Source organism: Myodes glareolus, chromosome 26 (genome assembly GCF_982192425.1).
Source record: "Myodes glareolus chromosome 26, mMyoGla1.1, whole genome shotgun sequence".
NCBI lineage: Eukaryota > Metazoa > Chordata > Mammalia > Rodentia > Cricetidae > Myodes > Myodes glareolus.
Window position 1 is genome coordinate 24,619,502 of NC_142051.1, and position 20,145 is coordinate 24,639,646.

The 20,145-nt window shown below is 35.0% G+C and overlaps 1 protein-coding gene across 18 annotated transcripts in view; it reads right to left on the reverse strand.

The window, feature by feature from the left end:
* Positions 1 to 20,145, reverse strand: part of Ppfia2 (PPFI scaffold protein A2) — a 405,005-nt gene that overhangs the window by 58,996 nt on the left and 325,864 nt on the right. For all 18 annotated transcript variants that reach the window (XM_085683362.2, XM_048418915.3, XM_048418908.3 and 15 more), the window contains 6 exons: positions 17,093 to 17,228; positions 14,108 to 14,328; positions 8,699 to 8,936; positions 6,607 to 6,636; positions 5,267 to 5,397; positions 3,207 to 3,361 (listed from right to left, as the gene is read on the reverse strand). In XM_085683362.2, coding sequence (XP_085539488.2) covers positions 3,207 to 3,361; positions 5,267 to 5,397; positions 6,607 to 6,636; positions 8,699 to 8,936; positions 14,108 to 14,328; positions 17,093 to 17,228 — 911 coding nt within the window. The remainder of the gene's footprint in view (positions 1 to 3,206; positions 3,362 to 5,266; positions 5,398 to 6,606; positions 6,637 to 8,698; positions 8,937 to 14,107; positions 14,329 to 17,092; positions 17,229 to 20,145) is intronic.

The following is a 20,145-nucleotide window of genomic DNA, read 5'->3' on the forward strand; positions in this document are numbered from 1 at the left end:
GGATACTATTAATACAGAATCTTGATATAAATTAGCTCTTAGCCTGATAATCTTATTACTGAACTGAATAATTGTAAGAAGGTTCTTTAATCAAAACGCATCAGTTACTGTTCAAATTCAATTTAGCACTGCGAAGATACAAGGCCAAATTTATTTTATTCATTATATTCATGTGCAATTAATGCAGTGGAAAGATTTTTCTGATGAAGGAGACTCACTGTGGCTCTTACTTGGAAAGTCATTCACTGGCTAACTGAAATTCTCCTAGGAATCATTTTCAAACCTGAAAATTTCCATTATGCCTAGTGACAGAATATTTTACTTTATTTCCAATGTGCCATCCATAAATTATCATCTATAATCAGAGTGCAACAATAAAAGTGTTCTCTTAAAGTGGAGATGAAGTGAACAATTGACTTAAAACTCATAAAATTCTTCATTGGTCCACATGGTTGCACCACAAATTGATGCAGCAAACCATTCAATGCTGATGACATACTTTCAATTTTCAGGTTGTTGGATGAATCACACATTTTTTAAGAGTAATATAAGGAAAATTAACTTATGATTTAAAGTTTTTCAAGAACTCAACTTTTTATATAAAACATAATCATTTTTTAAGCAATGGAAATTTTGGAAGAAAAAAAATTCTATAATGAGACTGCACAAATAGGTTTTCTTGCTTCCTGACTTTGGAGGAGTTGATATATTTGTTACCATAATTAAGCATAACTTCATATATTCTGATCTAAAAATTCATAGTCTCTGAAAGTATAAAAACAAAGTTTAGGTTTGTAGGAGTGTGTATTTTCTAGGTTTTAAATTATATCTTTGATATCCTGATAAAATGGAATTTTGTTGGAAAAAGCCCTAATGCTTTAGTATTTTATTATCAAATTCAACTGATAATAAGTATAAAAATATTTATGTACAAAGGACAAACAAAAATATTTTAAAGAGGAAAGGTAAATTATAGAATCTCAGATAAGCATATACACTAAAATGTTAGTAAATAAAGATCTCTATTTTAGCAAACATTTAATGACACAATTATGAGTTATACAATATATAAAAAATAACAAAGAATTTGATAAAGCCCATGATAGGTCAGAAAATTAAAAAATTAAACATTTTGACTGGTATGTAAACATATTTAGAAGTAGATTTTCATTTCTGGATATCAACATGTAGCAGAATGAAAATAGCTCCATATCTATCACCATGCACAAAACTCAAGTTCAGATGGGCCAAAGACCTCGACATAAAGTCAGCCACACGGAACCTCATAGAAGAGAAAGTGGGAAGTACACTTGAATGCATTGGCACAGGAGACCACTTCCTAAATATAACCTCAGCAGACAGACACTGAGAGAAACTATTAATAAATGGGACCTCCTGAAACTGAGAGAATGAGAAAAGATCTTCACCATCCCCACATCAGACAGAGGTCTGATCTCCAAAATATACAAAGAACTCAAAAAATGGGTCATCACTTGCTATGTTATATTTCTTATTGCCTAAGGATTCTTTATGGGAAATCAAAAGCCAAAGGTTCCATTTCAACTACCCCATTCAGTTATGTTTATCACACAGTCACATGCATGCATGCATATCAACTAGTCATAGGCTATGATGCTTTGTGTCACTAAACACCGTGGATGCCAGGGAAGTGATTTTGAATAATTTTATTATTAAGTAAAATTTAAGATCAGAAGCAGAAATACTTTGTTGCTATAGCAGAAAATTATGCCCAGGTGATGGGGCATTGCTTATAAATAACCGTTTCTCTAATAGAGTAATCCCAGAAGATGTTTGAAAATCTGCATAACTCTACTAACATTTACCATTAGAAGCAGCTCAATCTTTTCCTAACAATTTAACTCTAAAGAGGAATATACAGGAAGATCTCCTCCCTTCGCTGCGTCCTGGTCAGGATGGAGGATATAAAGCTTTCTGCTCCCCACTGTGATGTTCATGGTCTAGCCTTCTCAAGCTCCTTTGCATAAGAGTTGCTTTGGTCATGGTGTCTCTTTACACCAATAAAACAGGTACGAAGAAGATATTCCATTGTATCAAAGTGCCAGTGGTTTATATTTTATTTCAGAAATTTCAATTGATAAATTGATTCATAACTTCTGTATGAATGAATGTATGAATGTGCATGTGGTCTTTCTCATGATCATATACTTACCTAGCGTCATTTAGTTCATGTATTCATATTATCAGAAACTGATAACTTATCCTAGCCAAACTTCTAAGGCTTTATTTCCTCCTGCTAATCTCATCTTTATTTCTGGGAGTTATTAACAAAAAGCTGTGATAGCATTTATGTGTCCTCCATCTTTTATCCCATTGTTATTTTGTCTGACATTATAGCTCCTATTGGTGTATGTAGGCTTTAACTCTATTTGCAAAAAATATTTTAAGTTCACATAATTAAGATTTGATATTTATAGATGTTCTAAGTGACAGCATATTCTTCTATTTCTTTTTGCCTAGTGAATTTGGGTATCTGTGTGATGTTTATACATATTTTTGTAGATGAATGTATATGAGCATATCGGTGTGCATGAATGTGTTTAAGTGTGTGTATGTATGTGTACATATGCATGTGCTTGTAGTTGTTTTCCTTAATCATTCTTCATCTTATCTTCTTGCTTGTGTGTCACACAGGGAAGTTTACTGATTTAGTTAGGGGAGCTGTCAAGTGATCTCCATGGAGACACCTACCTATCTCTGACCTTACCAGTGCCGGAGTTATAAACATTTCCCAACATGCTGACTTTGACATGTGCTCCAGGGATCTGAAATCAGGTCCTCGTAACTACTTGTTTTCCATTTTATCAACTGAGCTATCTCTCTAGCTCCTTTTATGTCCTGAAAATTACTAAGACTTTGTTTACTAATCAGTAAAATATGGATGGCAATCATAATGCTTTAGTAACTGTGTTAATGCAACTTCGTCATATTAGTTTTTAAATAGTCCAGCTATTGCTATTAACAAGGAAACCTAACAGTTGATTGTCTTACAATATTGTTTCACTGTAACTTTTATTGAGTATGAGTCAGCTGCACTAGCTTTACAAAGCTGGTTAAATTGAAAGCTCACTAGGTATGACAAGGAACTTACAGCTGAGAAATGAAATGCAAGGACACTCAGAGTGACAAATCCCACTGGGAGTAGAAAGTGAAAACCCTGTACTTACGAAGCTGCCCGAGTCGGGCCTTTTCTTTTTTACCAAACAAGCGCCCTATTGAAGACTTGATTCCTTTCTTCTTGGGGGCTTTGTGAAGAGAGTCTTGGCTGCTATTGGCACTGCCAAGCCCAAGGCTTTCTGGCTCGAGAGAGGCAGATAAACTGCTGCAAAACACAAAAGAGGAATAACTGCTCATTCTGAGGCACTATCCACAAAGAACACAAGGCATCTTTCCTTTAGAAGTGACAAAAAGGAGAAACAAGGAAATTTAAAATGTGATTTTTCCCCTTTCCCCCTCATCTTTCTCCAAGTTATTGAAATGCATCTTTCTTGGTTGCATGGGTCTCCAGATTTTCAGTAGAAAAAAAATAACATTATTTTGTTCCAGACCTCTTTTTTCCCCTCTATTTCCTATATATCATCAAATTAATCATCCACCTTAGCCCAATTTAACATCTTTATATTTAGTATCTGTTTATTGAGCATTTGGTCCATTATTATTGCCACACAGTTTTTTTAACTTTAAAGTGAATGACACAAGGCATTCTTTTAATTGTGAAATTGAAGTTGCTAACTTTTGTCTTCATTGGGGTTGCTTTATCCATCCATTCTTTCTCTATTGTTCATGAGAGACAAATTCATTTATTATAAATGCCATCCTACTGAGATCTAGAAGCAACACATTACAAATGCTCATCACTGTCCTCCTGATCTATGGCTATCAATAAAATACTATTTTGATGCACAATAAACTGAAATGACTTCCAAATGGTTGATCAATTCTCTATTCCAATAAGTATGTCTAACAGTGTCTTACAACAAGGAGTTCACCAGATATTGCTGTAACATTGTATACTTTGCTGCTCTATGTAGTCCTTAAACTTTACTCATACACCGAATATAAAATTGCGTTTCTACACTCTACCCTCCATAAATAAAAGTTTCTCATATAATAATATATAATCCTCTGCTCTTGAGAAATAAAGAAGTACTAATTTTGAATGTAGTAATTGAAACTGATCAAATAGATACAAATATCTGTCTGCATAAAAATTCCACTTTTCAAAACCATTTGTCATAAAGCTACTAATTAGAAGATGTGCTGATTTTTAAGTCATGCTGCTTGTGTTTAGAAATGCTGTTGCCATTGACAACCAGGGAGCGGTCTGGGGTGTGAGATGTAAACTGAATGCTGAGGCACATTGGTGCTCTTGATTAGAGAGACCAACCTTAAAGTTTTAGCCATTTGGATAGGAGACTATGACGAAGTCTATGGAATATGAAATGCTTCCTCAACATTTTTAAAAAATATTTTGGTTTGAGTTCATTTTAATGCTAAGGTCTTTTTACCTGAGGACTTAGAATCAATGCAGTAGCATAGATATGCAACAAAAGAAGCCCAGGAATAGATTTTTCATATCTCACTTTCTCTTACAATACACTACACATTTATAGTCTTGTCCCAGAAATCCTATAATTTCTATCACTAGTCATCGATATAATAGGAAATCTCTTCTAAATATAGAAATGTAATTTGCATATGGACTTGTCACAAAGATACAAAAATGTTATCTTGCTAATTTTAAAAGCTGAAGTTAGATATATGATTGGAAATTTTTATATGTCACAGAGATATGGAGAAAGGAAAAGCAGGAAAAGTGCCTAATAGAGAATTATATTTCATATTAAATGAAATATAATTACGTTATGAAATATAATGAAATATAATAGTTATGTACATCTTAACTTTATTGTTAATTACATATATGTATATATATATATGTATATATACAAATGTCATGTCTATACATGAGTGTAGAGTGCTTGTAGAAGCCAGTAGAGGGTGTTGGATCCCACAGAGGGAGAGTTATAGGCATTGATGAGCTGCGAAATAGGTGCTGGGAAGCAGTCTCTGGTCCTCTGCAAAAGCAGTAAGCACTCTTAACAATTGAGACATTTCTTGAGTCTTATTTTTCTATGAATAATACAGCAGTTTTTTGGACAACAGTGATGGAAGAGGAAGAATTTGGGGAAGAGAATATTTAATGTGTACCCTGCTTGGGTCTTACCTCCGGGCATCATTGTGGTAGGAAGAAGGGAGTGTATGAGTCATTCTGACGGCTCTGGGTGTTGGGGGAGGAGAAGTTTCACATTTAATTTTTGCTTTATCCTCCCGTCCATCTTCTTCCACCACTGCAATCTAGAAACAGGAGTAGTGCATCCAATGAGCTAATTATAATTTCAACCGAACTTGCCTCAAAGCAAGAATCATTAATGTAAGGGTACTAGAGTATTCTAACACAAACAAGTATGTATTACACAGGCAAATTGATATTATTAATGATGTGATTTTCATATATTTTTAAGAGTAAAAATAATATATCTTTAAAACTAATGAATTAATTATATAAAATATGGTTTAAGAGTAAAAAACTTCATATATCAATAAAGAGCTGTTCTTGCCATATATGGATACACACACTTTATTTTCAGAACTGCAGACTGAATCCATTACCTCTCACATTAAGCAAGCATGCATTTGAGCCACCCTCGCAGTCCCTGAATATATGTTCCCTACAGAAGTCTCTAAACACATTTCAGAAAATGTACTGAAAGAAAGGATGTTATGCCTAGTAAGGATCTCATGAGAAATACATCCTTACTCAAGAGTGTGGAAAAGGGGAAGGCAGAGGATAAAATATGATTTATCAGAAAAAGTGATTTAAATTAGTCAATAAATAAAAACATAACAAGCATGCTTAAAATATGCAGTGGGTTATAAGAAAGATAAATATTTTTCTGGGGAGAAAAATGAAAGGTAGGAACATAATTCCTGAAAATTGTTTGATTTCATTATGGGTAATGGGGAATTTTGAAAATAAGCACAAAACAAAACAAAAACCAGAAAAGATGAGAAGCATGTTAGTAAAGAATAATGTTGTTCAGAACATATGAAACTACTCAAAATTCAGAGAGGGAAATAACAAAATGATGACTTTAAAAAATTTGGCAAAAATCAGTGTCACCATTGCACAACACAGTTTATTTAGAGAAATCAAGTTATGGAAAAAACTACTATGAATGCATGATTCTGGGAATACACATGAGAGGTTCTTATGTGGCCACAGCATAACTGAGAACTGTGTTCTGCAGAAATGCCTTGCTTGTGTCTACACTGAGTATACTATATACATGTATATATATATATAACTGAATCTTTGCCTAGAAACCAGAAACGATGTGATTTTAAAACCTTTGCTCTTTGGATCATATTTAAAACTAAATAATACATAAACACATCAGTATTTATATTTTATGCTAGTAAAATAATTTTGAAAATAGTATTTTAAATGCTTTGTAGAAAAAAAAGATACTCAAGTAGTAAACATATAGAAGTTATTAACAGTACCTTTCTCCGATGTTTTCTTAGATCACTTGGCTGCAACAGGCAGTAATAAAAAGAAGCATAAAAAAGGACTAATTAGTGATTACCATCTGATAATATTACAGTTTGGTTAGTATCTATAACCTAGCTGTCATTATTTTTCATTCCATGCTTTCCTGAATTTATATCTTTTAATCATCCTAATATTGATTATATAAATTTTGAACTTGAACTTTTTCCAAAAAGGTTATTCTTCCCCAACATTTTATGTAGATTAAAGACCATCTTACTGTAGAACTTTATAAAAACACCAAAGTTAGAAACAGAGTTTTATTGAGTGATAAAGACATCCTGGATTACATTCATTGCTTTCCTGGCACAAATATTTCAATCACTATTTTCTTTTCAAGAGTTATCTTATGCACTAAAATACCACACATTAGTTCATGATTAGGTATTACGAGGTTGACAGATGATGTTGAAGAATATAAAGGGATGTAGAAGGGCATTGTGGGAAGATAGCAGAAGGGGTGACAGAGGGATAAATAATGTGACGATGCTTTAAACCATCATGTCAGAACATAGAATTTCATATTTTTCCTTAATATGTATTCCTATAAATAATTTAATTAAAATTTCACAGATGGGATAATATTCTTCCTTAAAGCCATAGGTTATCAAGTAAAACTCAGTGCCAGGTGTTGGATACCTCCCTTTGAGTTGTTGGTTGGTGATGTTCTAGAGACATCCAAAAGTATACAGATTACTGCTATTGTTGTGAGTTGTAAACCAGAACTTGATAATAAGTATCTATTGCTCAAGACACCACACATTTTGGTCACACGACTTGGAGTAATCAGATTCGTACCAGTAGGAAGTTTCCTCCTATTGTTAGCATTTAAAATAGTAGAAGTGCTCTTTGTCATGTTGTAAGAAGAGTGCATCAGCAGCCTTACCCATTTGTGAGCCCTGTGAGCCACAATAATGATAGGGTGGCAGGGTATGCCTAATGGTGCAATAGTGAAACAAGTGTTAGGGAGGTAACCAACCACTTCTGGATTGCGTTCAGACCTGCTGAACAGGACGAAATGCATGCCTGGTAATGTAAGACTGGCCAAGGAGCTGTGGCTAGGCCCTGGAGTAAACTCACTCCTATTATTCTGATAGGTAAACATAGTATAATACTTTCTTTCTATTCTGTATCTCTGTATCCAGAGATTGGTAAAACTCATATACATAATAGGAATTTTTCTTTATTCACCGAATGTTTGTGAATGCAGAAACTCAACAACTGATCCATGTACGGAGAGCAAGTGTCAGTGGACTGTTCAGCCACAAAGGAGATATCTACATCACTTCTCCCACAAGACTCAGGGACTATTGAGGAGGAGGTGGCAGAAAGATCAAAAGAGCCTGAGTTGAGCAGAGCTGGAGCAAAACTGTCTTCTGGCTATGCTAAGATCGCTGTATTCATGAGCTTCTTTGCCTGCAAAAGTCTTGCGCGAGGTCAAGCCAATCAGTACTCTAGTATGGGAGAAGTGGACTCAGAGGAGCAAAGGACAGTTGATGACTTTCGGGGAGTGAGAATTAGTTTTTTTGAGATTGTGTAGGTCAAACACAATCCAATGGATGGCACCATTTCTGTGAATATTCGGGCATCACAGATAGGACTCAGCAGGTTGTTAAAAAGAAAGATGAAGGTTTTCAGGAGCTTTTGGAGGGGGTGTATGGATATAGGAATAGTAGGCAGGGAAAAAGTGAGGAGTCAAAAGATCACTATAGATATCCAAATAAGCAGAGTATGAAATTCTCAGTGATTGATAATGTACTGACAATTATAATATCAGTGTAATACTGACACTAAGAATATATTTTAAAAACAAAAAAAATACTTCATCACAAAAGTATAAGTAAGTAAGTTCTACTGTTTCCTCACTCCTAATGTGATTGATAAACGTGGGAACTACTACAAAAGGCTGTAGTGGCAAAGAAATTTACACATTATTTTCATGTGTGAAGAGACAATAAAATGCACAGAAAACCAGATGAGAGGATATATCCTGTGATTAAGCACAAATAACAACAAGTCAAGCTTGTCTCGACGCATCCTCATTACCAGGGTCATGACTCCCATGCGGTCCATTTCCCTGGCAGGGCTTCTTGGTGTGAGCTTTGGCGTTGAGTGTCCACTCGGGGGAGATGAGCTGGCCAGCGAGGAGGCTGTAACAGAGGCAGTGATGGAAGTACCGGGATGGACCCTTGCCAAATTCAGGCCTTCCAAGCTTACGCTAGCCACTCTGTTCTCAATTTCTTCGGCACGCAATTCTGTAGATTCCTTTTCTTCTTGAATTAGCCTAGACGATAGAATCAATTTTTTTCTATTATGAGCATTATGCGATTGCTAGTGGCAATTGGATTTCACCCAATACACTACTCAGTTAACTACTGTGAAATTTTATTTCAAAACTGCGTTTCTGTTTCCTTCTAACATTATACAACTTTAAACTGCATGGAATTACTGGCTATGACTAAAAAAAAACTGTTCTTTTTTTCTTTATGGTATATAGTAATTAGAATTTCAAGTTTGACAGCTTTAGTTGCACAATGGAAAGTTCCACTTCAACTATCTCTTCTGTGTGTCGTGTGTAATTATAAAACATTTTCATACTTACTGTAAAATATTTATAATTAAAACACAACTTCTATATGTTTCATTAAGGCCAGCTGGACTGGGACTGAACGAGCATGTGATCAAACCGGAGTCTCTAAATGTGACTGACATGGGGGCTGACTGAGAAGCCATTGTCAATGACACTGGGTCTTGTTTTGTCTGCATGTACTAGCTTTCTGGGATCCTAGTCTGTTTGGATGCTCACCTTCCTAGACCTGGAGGGAGAGGGGAGGAACTTGAACTTCCCACAGGGCAGGAAACCCCGACTGCTCTTAGGACTGGAGAGGAAGGAGGGGAGGGAGTTGTGGGGGAGGAGGAGAGGGAGTGGGGGAAATGGGAGGGTATGGGGAAGAGGGGAGGAAGTGGAAATTTTTATAAACAAATAAATAAATTAAAAAAATGATGAAGACAGGCATGTTGGTATATAGTATATGCCTATAATTCTACTTCTTGGAAGACAAGAGAGATGTAGTATAATAATGATGTCAAAGTCAGCTTGGGTATCAAAAAGAGTTTCAGGAAACTCAAATGTAGATTCTCTCTCTCTCTCTCTCTCTCTCTCTCTCTCTCACACACACACACACACACACACACAAATCCAGACCACAAAAAGATGGATAAACTATTCAAGTTATGGAATTAAATTATTAAAATAAATCTTTCACATATCTTAAGCCTTTCATATTTAAGGAATGTACATGAATTAGAAAAGTTGTCCATGTATTTCATGAATACAGGAGGAAATTCTATTAGTCAGTCTGATTGGCCAAGAACTTAAATAAATATGTGTGAAAATTTTAACTTAAAGATGTAAGTAATAGTAATTAATTTTAAAGACAAACCCACATAATATCTATGTCTAATTTTGAACCATATTGGAGTGAAACCAAACAATCTATTGAATAATTCTATCTTTTATGATCTGAAATATTTATTTGTGAAAACTTAACCTTCAAATAGAAGAAATATGAATCACTTTTTGAGACTATTTTTTTTATTTTACGTGTGTGCATATCTGTGCACAATGTCCAAGGCCAGTGCCTATGAAAGTAAGAAGAAGGTATTAGATCTCCTGGAACTGTAGTTTCCAACAGCTTTACACCATAAGGTGGATGCTGAGAATCAAACCCTGGGCCACTGGAAGAACAGTAGATGATCTTATTCCCTGAGTCATTTATCTAGTACCTAATCAATCTTCAAAAGAAATCTATATAAAACCAGGTTTCACTTTGAAATAGGAAAGGGCCAAGTTGAAAGGCAAGTCTCAGGCACTGTTGAATACAGCAGATCATTCACAAGTATAAAAACAATCTGTATTTTTATGTGATAGTTACCAAAAAATATAATTGTGTACTAAGACTAGCAGTATCAGCATTAGTTTCTATAATTTAATGAGATACTTTCGTTTCAAATCTTTAGTTCTGCCAGGGAAGTGTAACTATACTACTGTTTTCATATGTTCTGCAATGGACTCACTAAAACCTCTACTCATTGAGACCCCAAAGGTTCCCGGAACTATGGGCTGCTGCTGCATATGCAGATGAAAGGGTAAGGAATTCAGAAGGGTGAGACCTTAATTTGATAGAGCTAATCACTCTTCTGCTCTCTTTCTTTTGTCTCACTTCTCTCTTTTTCTCTCAGTTACTTGGTCTTTCCCACAAGCCAGGAAGAGAATCTTCACTAGAAACCAAACCCTGCTAGAACTTTAGCCTTGAATTTAGTAATCTCCCAAACCATGAAAATAATTTGTATTTCCCTACTCACTCTGTGCCATTTTATATAGTTACACAGACCAACTAATACTGCTGCATTGGTATTAAATGAAAAAAATTGCTTTAAAATGATATTAAATATCAATAAAAATACAATAAATTAGTATTCTATTGTGTGATGGCAAAGTGTACAAAAAAAACCCTAATTTCACACCATTAAGAGAGCTCCATGTATTTTAATTTCTATCCCCAATATTCTTAGCTTTAGGAAAATACAAATTAAATCTACTTTGGCATTTAATTTTACCCCAGTCACTATGGCTACGATCAAGAAAACAACTGGCAACAGATGCTGGAGAGAATGTGGGGGAAGAGAAGCCCTCCTCCACTACTGATGCAATTGTAAATTGGTGCATCTGCTAAAAAAGAAAAAATGGTGCAGAAAAGTCTCAGATAGCTGAGTAGACACTCAACACCAGAGTTCACCCCAAGAATCTTTGCAAGGACATTGGATCCCATGGAAGACAATGTCCTGTTATGATGTATGCAGAGAAACCTGGGCTGTTAAAATCTTGCATGCTTTATCTAATGCTAATGGATATTTTCTCTAGTATTAGACTTTTTTCTTCATTTTATTGCTGTTTGTGGTAGGTACCATTGTAATATCATTATTGATTGAGTAAACAGTAGCCCACAAAGGTGAAACAACCATCCAGAAGACAGGTATCTAAATGTATATTAGAAATGTGAATGATATAAACCATTAAATAAGCAGCCCTTAATTTATTTCACAGATATTTTCTAAATCACCAAGAAAATTGAAAACATGAGATTTTCAGGTAAATGGTTGAAACCAGAACACATTATACTGAGAGAGATAACCCCAGCTCTAAAGATAGATACTACGTGTGCTTTTTTATCTGTGGATCTTAGTTCTAAACCTTTAGAAATGAGTATATGACCTAGAGCAGCCACAGAAACAAGAAAAATAAAAAGGGACACTGAGGGACATGAGAATAGTTGTGCAAAAATTACTTGAGCAGAGCAGAAGGAGAAGAACACACACAGAAAAAAGGAGTCAGATGCTTTAAAAATTCATAAGGAATTATTTTATTTTATGTTTGCTTAAAATCGTGTGTGTGTGTGTGTGTGTGTGTGTGTGTGTGTGTGTGTGTGTGTGTTTAAAAGAAGTTAGGACCCTTGGAATGTTAGGAAATATTATTTAAAGTGTTGACATTTGTTTATGCTGCATTTGTTTGACTCTGTGAAGCTGTTATTTTTTTTTTTTTTGCCTGTCTAAAACGACTGGTAGTCCTAATAAAGAGCTGAATGGCCAATAGCAAGGCAGGAGCAAGGATAGTCGAGGCTAGCAAGCAGAGAGTATAAATAGAAGGAGAAACAAGGAGGGGAAGGAACAAGACAACAAAAACATGAAATATCAAGGGTCAGCCACCCAGCTACAGAGCAAGAAACAGAGAAAGATGTAAAGAAATAGAAGATAAAGACCCAGAGGCAAAAAGAAGTTGGAATAATTTAAGAAAAGACGGTAAGAAATAAGCCACACTAAGGCTGGGCCTTCATGACTCAGAATAAGTCTCTATGTCTAATTTATTTGGGAGTTGGCTGGTGGGTCCCTCAAAAAGCCCAAAGGGTAAAACATCACAGAAGATGAAGTGACAACGATCCCTCCAAATGTCTTCCACTATCAAAAGAGTTGTAACATTTGGGAAAACATCCTTTTGAGTTGTTGCTCAGGTGCCAAGAGAAACTCTAAACCATATAGGCTTTTTCCAGTGTACTTGATTGCATTTCTAATCTTGAAGTTTATATCAGATTTCTAAAAAATAAGCCAAACAATTTGGACAGAGTACTTGAATGAATCGAGCTAGAACTGATATTGAAGACTTTCCTGGTAGCTCCCACAGTACCAGAATGAGCTATGTAAGCTGCCAAGGTAGAAAGTAATCAATAGTTCTACCCAACTGGAACACCTATGAACAACAATGATTAGAAAGACAAGATATCTCAAGTGGTGTACCAGCCATTTATTTGAACTTAAGATTCTCAATAGAAGGGAATTTATGTCTGGTATTGTCAACCTTTCCCAAAAACCAATAGTGAGAACTTTGATCCTAGATACGGAACTAACTACTTTCCTGAAGAAATATGTCTAACTGCATTCTAAGTACTATCCTTAGAACCACAGCTAAATATAGATTAACTTTTCAGCACATGGGGGCCATTACACAGAGCCACAACTACTCCAAATGCAGTGAAAGACTAACTATGGGTTTCATAGTCCCAACTGATATATGTAAAATACAACCTCTTTACCTAAGGCTCAGGGAGCATCATAGAGGAAGGGAGGAATTTTATAAGAGGCAGAGGACCAGGATGTTTGTTAGATACTTCCCAAAAGTGAGAGCGACATTGCACAAATGAAACCTCAAAAGCGTCATTCCCTTAATAAACCTGAAAAATGATAATGCCGGATGACTTAGCAAAGGGTATAAGAGAAATATCACAAGAGCCCAATTCTAGATGAAGAGCTACAGGCAACTAATTGTTGCTGAGAGAAAATGATTCAGTCTTTTTCATGTACTAATTTGCCAGTAGGTTATCTAATCACAAGTAATCATTACAAACCCATGCACATACATACACACACATACACACCTGCACATATATACATATGTACACACACATATATATAGATAAGCAATACTAACTGAACTCAACAGGTTATAGTTATAAATCTTTCCCTCTCTATATTCATATATTAAAATTAATAAAGAATCCACTGAGAAAGAGGGGGAGTGAGAAAGGAGAAGTTGAATGGAAGAAGCGAAGAGAGGAAATGATGTAAATACAGTACTAATATATGAAATTCTCCAAAGCATAACAATTATTCTTTTATATCATCCTTAGTATTATTACTCTGTATGTCTCATGTGTACTCTTTAAAAGAGGGTGACCTACCTTGATGCATTTTGTAATAAGGCACATTTTCAAACTGCAGGCCTGAGGGAGACTGATATTCTGCAGGTCTAGCAAGGCACCAGGCAATGCCAATCCCAATAGCTAGGGAAACGCATGTTAACTATTAAGGTTTTCTAAGCTCTTGAAACTAGCATCTTCATACCTTATTTCTTTATTGATTGCGTCCAATTGTTCTTGAAGCATCATAGCTAGAGTCTGAGCATCAGAGTGACCACTTGGTGAGAGAAGATCCATGGAGCTGAAAATTGTTTCTCTGTCATCATCATCAATATCGGACATTTCAGTGTCGCTTTCAAATGGGTGGCTGCCTAGTACTCCAATTTGCTGAGTTCTGCTCCATTCGTGGTCCCCAAGAGATTTCACCTGAATGGTAATGAACGAATTATATACTCATATTAAAAGAAACAAATCTGAAAACTGACAACCACAGCAGCAACGTCAAAACAAGCGTGTAAGCTTTCATAGAGGCTCAGTCAAATGCAGACCAAGTAGTAATATTTTAATTTAACAGTTCAACAAAATATTTTCTGACATTTTATGAGATAGTGGTGATCAACTGTTCACTTAAATCAATATTTTGGAAGGAGAAGGGATGATATATTTCCATATGATTTATATTCAATTATCTTTCAAAGTAGTGATAATTTTTAAGCTCTTTCATTACAACAACATTTTCCCTTCAGATTTCCAAATATATTATCAATCCTCATTGCAACATTTCGCTTCAGATTTCCAAATATAATATCAAGCCTCATTTAAATTCAAGCCTTTCCATTTCTTATAGCAAGTAATAATACTCACACTTTTTATGAAAAGATGAGCACATAACTATTAGCAGGTAACGTGTTGCATATTAATTGTTCTCTCAAAATTCATTTGATAGATTTGAACAAAATATTTCTTTCAATATTGAAAAACAACATAATTTCATGTCTATTGTCATATTCACTTGTAACCTCACTAAACTTTTGACACAAACATGGGTTGTGTTTTTTAAGTTAACGTAAGAATTCTTCTGAGAGTTTTGAGTAACCAAAAGATTATTCTGCCAACTGTGATCTCAATAGAGTGACCCTAGAAATTTATGCTCTTAATGTAATTAACTTCACTGCTATCATCATTCAAAATGAGTTATGTGAGAGATAAATTTACATTTTGTGGCATATTAAATTAATGATTAAAGACCTGAAGTAGCATTTGTATTACTAATTAGTTTGGTACCAAAGACACACATTTATTTCTCTTAAAGTAAGAAGAAAAGAACTGAGAATATCTCGTCTTTATTTGTTCATTTATAATTTTCATGTTTGCCACAACTGTTACATGTGACCTATTAATGCCATTTATCAACTAAAAGCATTAAGAGCTTGTTAATGAAAAAAAGACAACAGAATTTTGTATACATAGAAACGGTTGTATGAACAAAATGTACTTAGGATACAGAGGAGCCATGTTACTTCTATAAGCAGCTGCATTGATTATACAAAAAAACTGACTTAAAAGTTTATTACACTACTGAATATCAGAAATATGCCTCAGGAAGATCTGCACAGTCATAGCACCGGCTGACATGCCAACATGGGTCAGGGGATCCTACAAGGTCCTACCGCTTGATGGGGAGCTACATGCAAATAATGGTGGCTGAGAAGAATCAGTCTTTACTTGGGACAAGCGTTCTGCTAATTTGTCCAATCACAGGGGATCTCTATTAAACATATACACAATTCATCAGGTTATAGTTGTAAATATGTATGTATATGAGCATATTAATAATAATTAAGAGAGCATGGATTTGATAATCACTTGGATTAGTGCAGAAGGAGAGGGAAAATTATATATATAGTATTCATATTTGCAATGATCAAAAATTATTCTTCTATACTATCCTTAGAATCTTTAGTTTATATGTTTAATGTATGTTCTGTTATGAGGGTGATCTATCTTAATATTAGAGATACTCATGTATTCTAGATCTCCTGTAATAATGGCATGATGAACCCAGCAGGCTCTCTTGTATATTTGTGTGTGTATACATATAAATGTATGTATATGAATAATAATTATAATCAATAATAATATAAATAAATAATTATATAATAATAATAATTAAACATTTGAGAAAATATAGGGGTTATGAGAGAAACTGGATCAGAGAGAGGTAGTGAACATTGTATAAACATAGAATGCCTATGAGACTTTTTAAAAATTAAATAAAAAAATTAAAAGGACAGAGTAGAGTTTATTTAGAATGGGATTGTTGACCGAGATTTCTGTCTCTGTAGCTGTTAAGTCCCAAAGAAATAGACAGAGGTCTACATTACTCATAAACTCATTGGCCTCATATCTCAGGCTTCTTATTAACTCTTATAACTTATATTAGCCCATAATTCTTGTCTGTCTTGGCCATGTGGCTTGGTACCTTTTTCAGTGAGGCAGTCACATCTTGCTATCTTGCCTCCTTTGGGACTGAACCACAACTGCAGACTTAAACTTCCCTCTTCCCAGAATTTTTATTGTCCTTCCTCTACTTCCTGCCTGGTTCCCTGTCCCCATACTTACTGCCTGGCTACTGGCCAATCAGCGATTATTTAAAATACAAGTGACAGGGTACAGACCATTGTCCCACAGCACAGGACTTCACAGGTACTTTTCAAAGTCTGGATATTCTTTTTAAAGTGTGTTTTAAAATTGTTATTTGAACAAATTTTTTTCTTTAGTTAAAATAAAAATGTCAAGAATCTAAGCATATCAAATGTCCATTTACTTGGCAATGTAATATAATGATTAAAACATGGTCTCGTTACCTACATCTATCTCCAATTTTGAAAGAATTAGTGTGCTAGCTCTGGACTGTGGAACACTTATCCTTTCTTTGCCTAAACCTTAAAATTCCTGAAATAAAGATAAAAGATTGCACAAAATTAATAATGACAAATAGATAAATATGTGGGAAGGTTCTTGTACTTATTAAATCTTTTACACTAGTTAATTTTAAAATATGCTGTTTCCCATCCTCAAAACTAGCAAATTAATGCTGGCATTTGGGAGTCTCTTTCAGTAGAAACTTATCTAAAATAGTATCATGTATATGTAGCTAAAGTGACTAATGCCAGAAAAAAACAGTCACCTTCGGCTCATCTCTTCTCACACCCATACGGCCTCTCCTGGGTCTCCGGATTACTTTAGTGGTCCTGTAATCAGGCTGGCTGTCCACGAGGGACCCAACTGAATACCGCAACTCAGTCGAGGTGTCTAGATGCGTTCTGGAAAACAGCAACAACAACAAAATACTGAGTCTCACAAATTAAATTTGCAACTACCTGCTTCTAAATTGTCAATAGTGCAGAATCTCTCAAGCAAATGAACCTCCAGAATGAACAGTGATATTCTTGCTATGATCTTGGACATGTGTGTCATATGATGGGGTAGATTTTAATTCTTGCAGGTGTGGTACATTTTCTGATTTTAGACTACACTTATAACCTTGTTGTATACGTGGTCTTCAATGTTGTACTACAATGAAACATGTTAACATTAATAGTTAAGATTCATTGATTTAAATTCTAGATATTCTGTATGATTTTTCATTTGTCTGTATCTTAATACCTACCATTTATTGCTATATTTTTAAATGATTCATGCCGTGTTTACTGAAAATGTCTGAACCTATGAGTTCAGTACTTTTAAATTTTAAAAATTATAGAGAAATTTACTAACATTTTCTATCCCGCAATGTTTTGTTTTAGAGAAATAGAAAAATGTTTGCATTACAGTTAATAATCTAATTTTGACAAAATAGCTAGGATTTTAGCTTTGGGTAAATCATTGTTACAAGATGAAGACAAATCTCGGTAATCACACTTGATGGTGCAATTTGCTTAGAGATGAAATAGGTGAAAAAATTGCAATTGAAAAACATATCACCACATTGGTTTTCAATAAACATGATAATAAACTACACTGTAATCACAACATAGTCAGGCACATTGTCTGTGTATAGATTTACAGCAAATTCAATTTGCTCCTGTAAGAGGTGATGCTGATAACAAAAACAACTCATGCTGTCCTATAAAATGAAATCACAGTCCACCATCAGTAGGTGTTTGTTCTACAACTTTGTGCTTCTACTGAGTGATGATATCCTTTTCCTTAATCTGCTTTGAGATTGGTGATAAACTTTTATTCAATATTGGTCAAGATTTACAAAGCTTAGATGAGTTCCTACTGTTTGCCCCCATAGGTGATGATAACCCAATTTAAGGAAGACCTTGCTTTACCAGATGATTAATTAGATCAAATGAAACAAGGAATCGTCTTCAAATAGATGACACTTCCTATTTTTATAGCAATGAACATGGACTGCTAGTCCACTTGTCTAATACTGAATGAGTGATACATAGAAGTAAACTAACTAAGTCATAATCAGAAATGGTGTAGCTCTTAGACTTAGTCTTTTGGACAGACATTTTATTTTATGAACAAAAAGATTAAATTTAGTCACCATTATGCATCCAGAAAAATGTGCCTCTAGACTGGGAATATTTTATCAATTCTGGTGTACCAATGAGTGGGTAAAAGGATAGAATTATAGTTCCTAAAGTACGTACATCAAAATATCCTGAATCTGGATCACCCAATGCGGCTCAGGTTAATGTTTCTTAGGGCATCGCAGTAGTGTCTAACATTGCAACTTGCCATTCTAGAAAATGACATTCTTGTTTTGTTTTCTCCGAATTCTATTTCATTTTAAAATTATGGAACAAAGCAAAACCCACATTATCAGAATTCAGCTTATAATACCTTGGTGTTGCATTGAGGCCTCTATAATTTGGGATTTCCTACTTTATAGATTCACAATAAGTATTTACTCCTTACCATACCTCTCCACCCAGCTTACATGACTGAAATTGAAGTCCTTCAATAACTTACACTTAATTTCATTTCTGAGCCTTTGACCTTCTTGTTATTTCTGCTGAAACGGCCTCTTAGCATGTTTATATGTCTAGCATTCCTGCAGTTTCAACTTAAATGTCTAATTGCCACATGCTCTTCTAGTCAATTTTTTTCTTTTTGGTATTTTATGGTTGTAACAGTCTACAAGGTAGCATTTAACTGTTTCCTCACAGCAACATCTGTTTTCACAACCTCTGAAGCCTAGTTCATTGCTACCTGGCAAATAAAACATGGTTAATAGATCTCTAGGGAAAAAATGTGAGCCAAAACCAGTCTAGAATTGGCATTGTACAAATTTCATGTAAAATTACTTCTGCCCTCTACATTTTTTAGCTTGTTCTCTTGCAAAATTAAAAGCAAGCTACATTTCCACTCTAAATTTTCACATAATTTTATACATACACCTTGAGATTTTTAGTAAGTCTATGTAAGCTTTTTTGGTAAGTTTTGAAAATGTCTTTTATCAATGTCATTACAGGAGATGGTCAGTTCAGTGTACCTATTCACTATGGTTCAGAGTCTTGGCTGGGGTCATCCTTGCAAATTTGTGGGAGTTTCCCTTGCACCAGGTTTCTACCTCACCCCCCCAATGCATCCCTATCAAGACATCTTTTTCATTACTCTCCCCGTCTACCCTTCTACTCCCAGCCCAATCCCTTATGTTCCTGTGCTACCTCCCCCCCCCCCGCCAATCCTTAGTTTACTCAGGAGATCTCCTCTATTTCCCTTTCATGGGGAACCCATATGTCTGTCTTTGTTTTTATCTACCCTCTGAGGCTGTGATTATCGTTTACAACTAATATCCAATTATTAGTGAGTAGATACCATGTTTTTCTTTCTGGATCTGGGTCATCTCACTCAGGATATTTTTTTTCTAGTTCCATCCATTTGCTTTGAAATTTCTATATATTTGTGACAGTTGTATAGTTTGGTCTACTTGTGGGATGCCTAGCAGTGGGAACAGGCCCTGTCCCTGACACTTTGGTAGGTTTTGGGGAACCTCTTCCTTACACAGCATTGCCTTGCCAAGCCTTAATAGTGAGGAGAGGAGCTTAGTCCTACCTCAACTTGATGTACCATGCTTTCTTGACATCCCTTTTCTGAACAGAAATGGAGGAGGAGTGGATTCAGGATAGAGAGCAGAGAGAAGATAGGGAAAAGGGCTGGGAGGTGAAGAGAGAGGGGAAACTGTAGTCAGGATGTAAAATAACACATTTAATTGCCAAA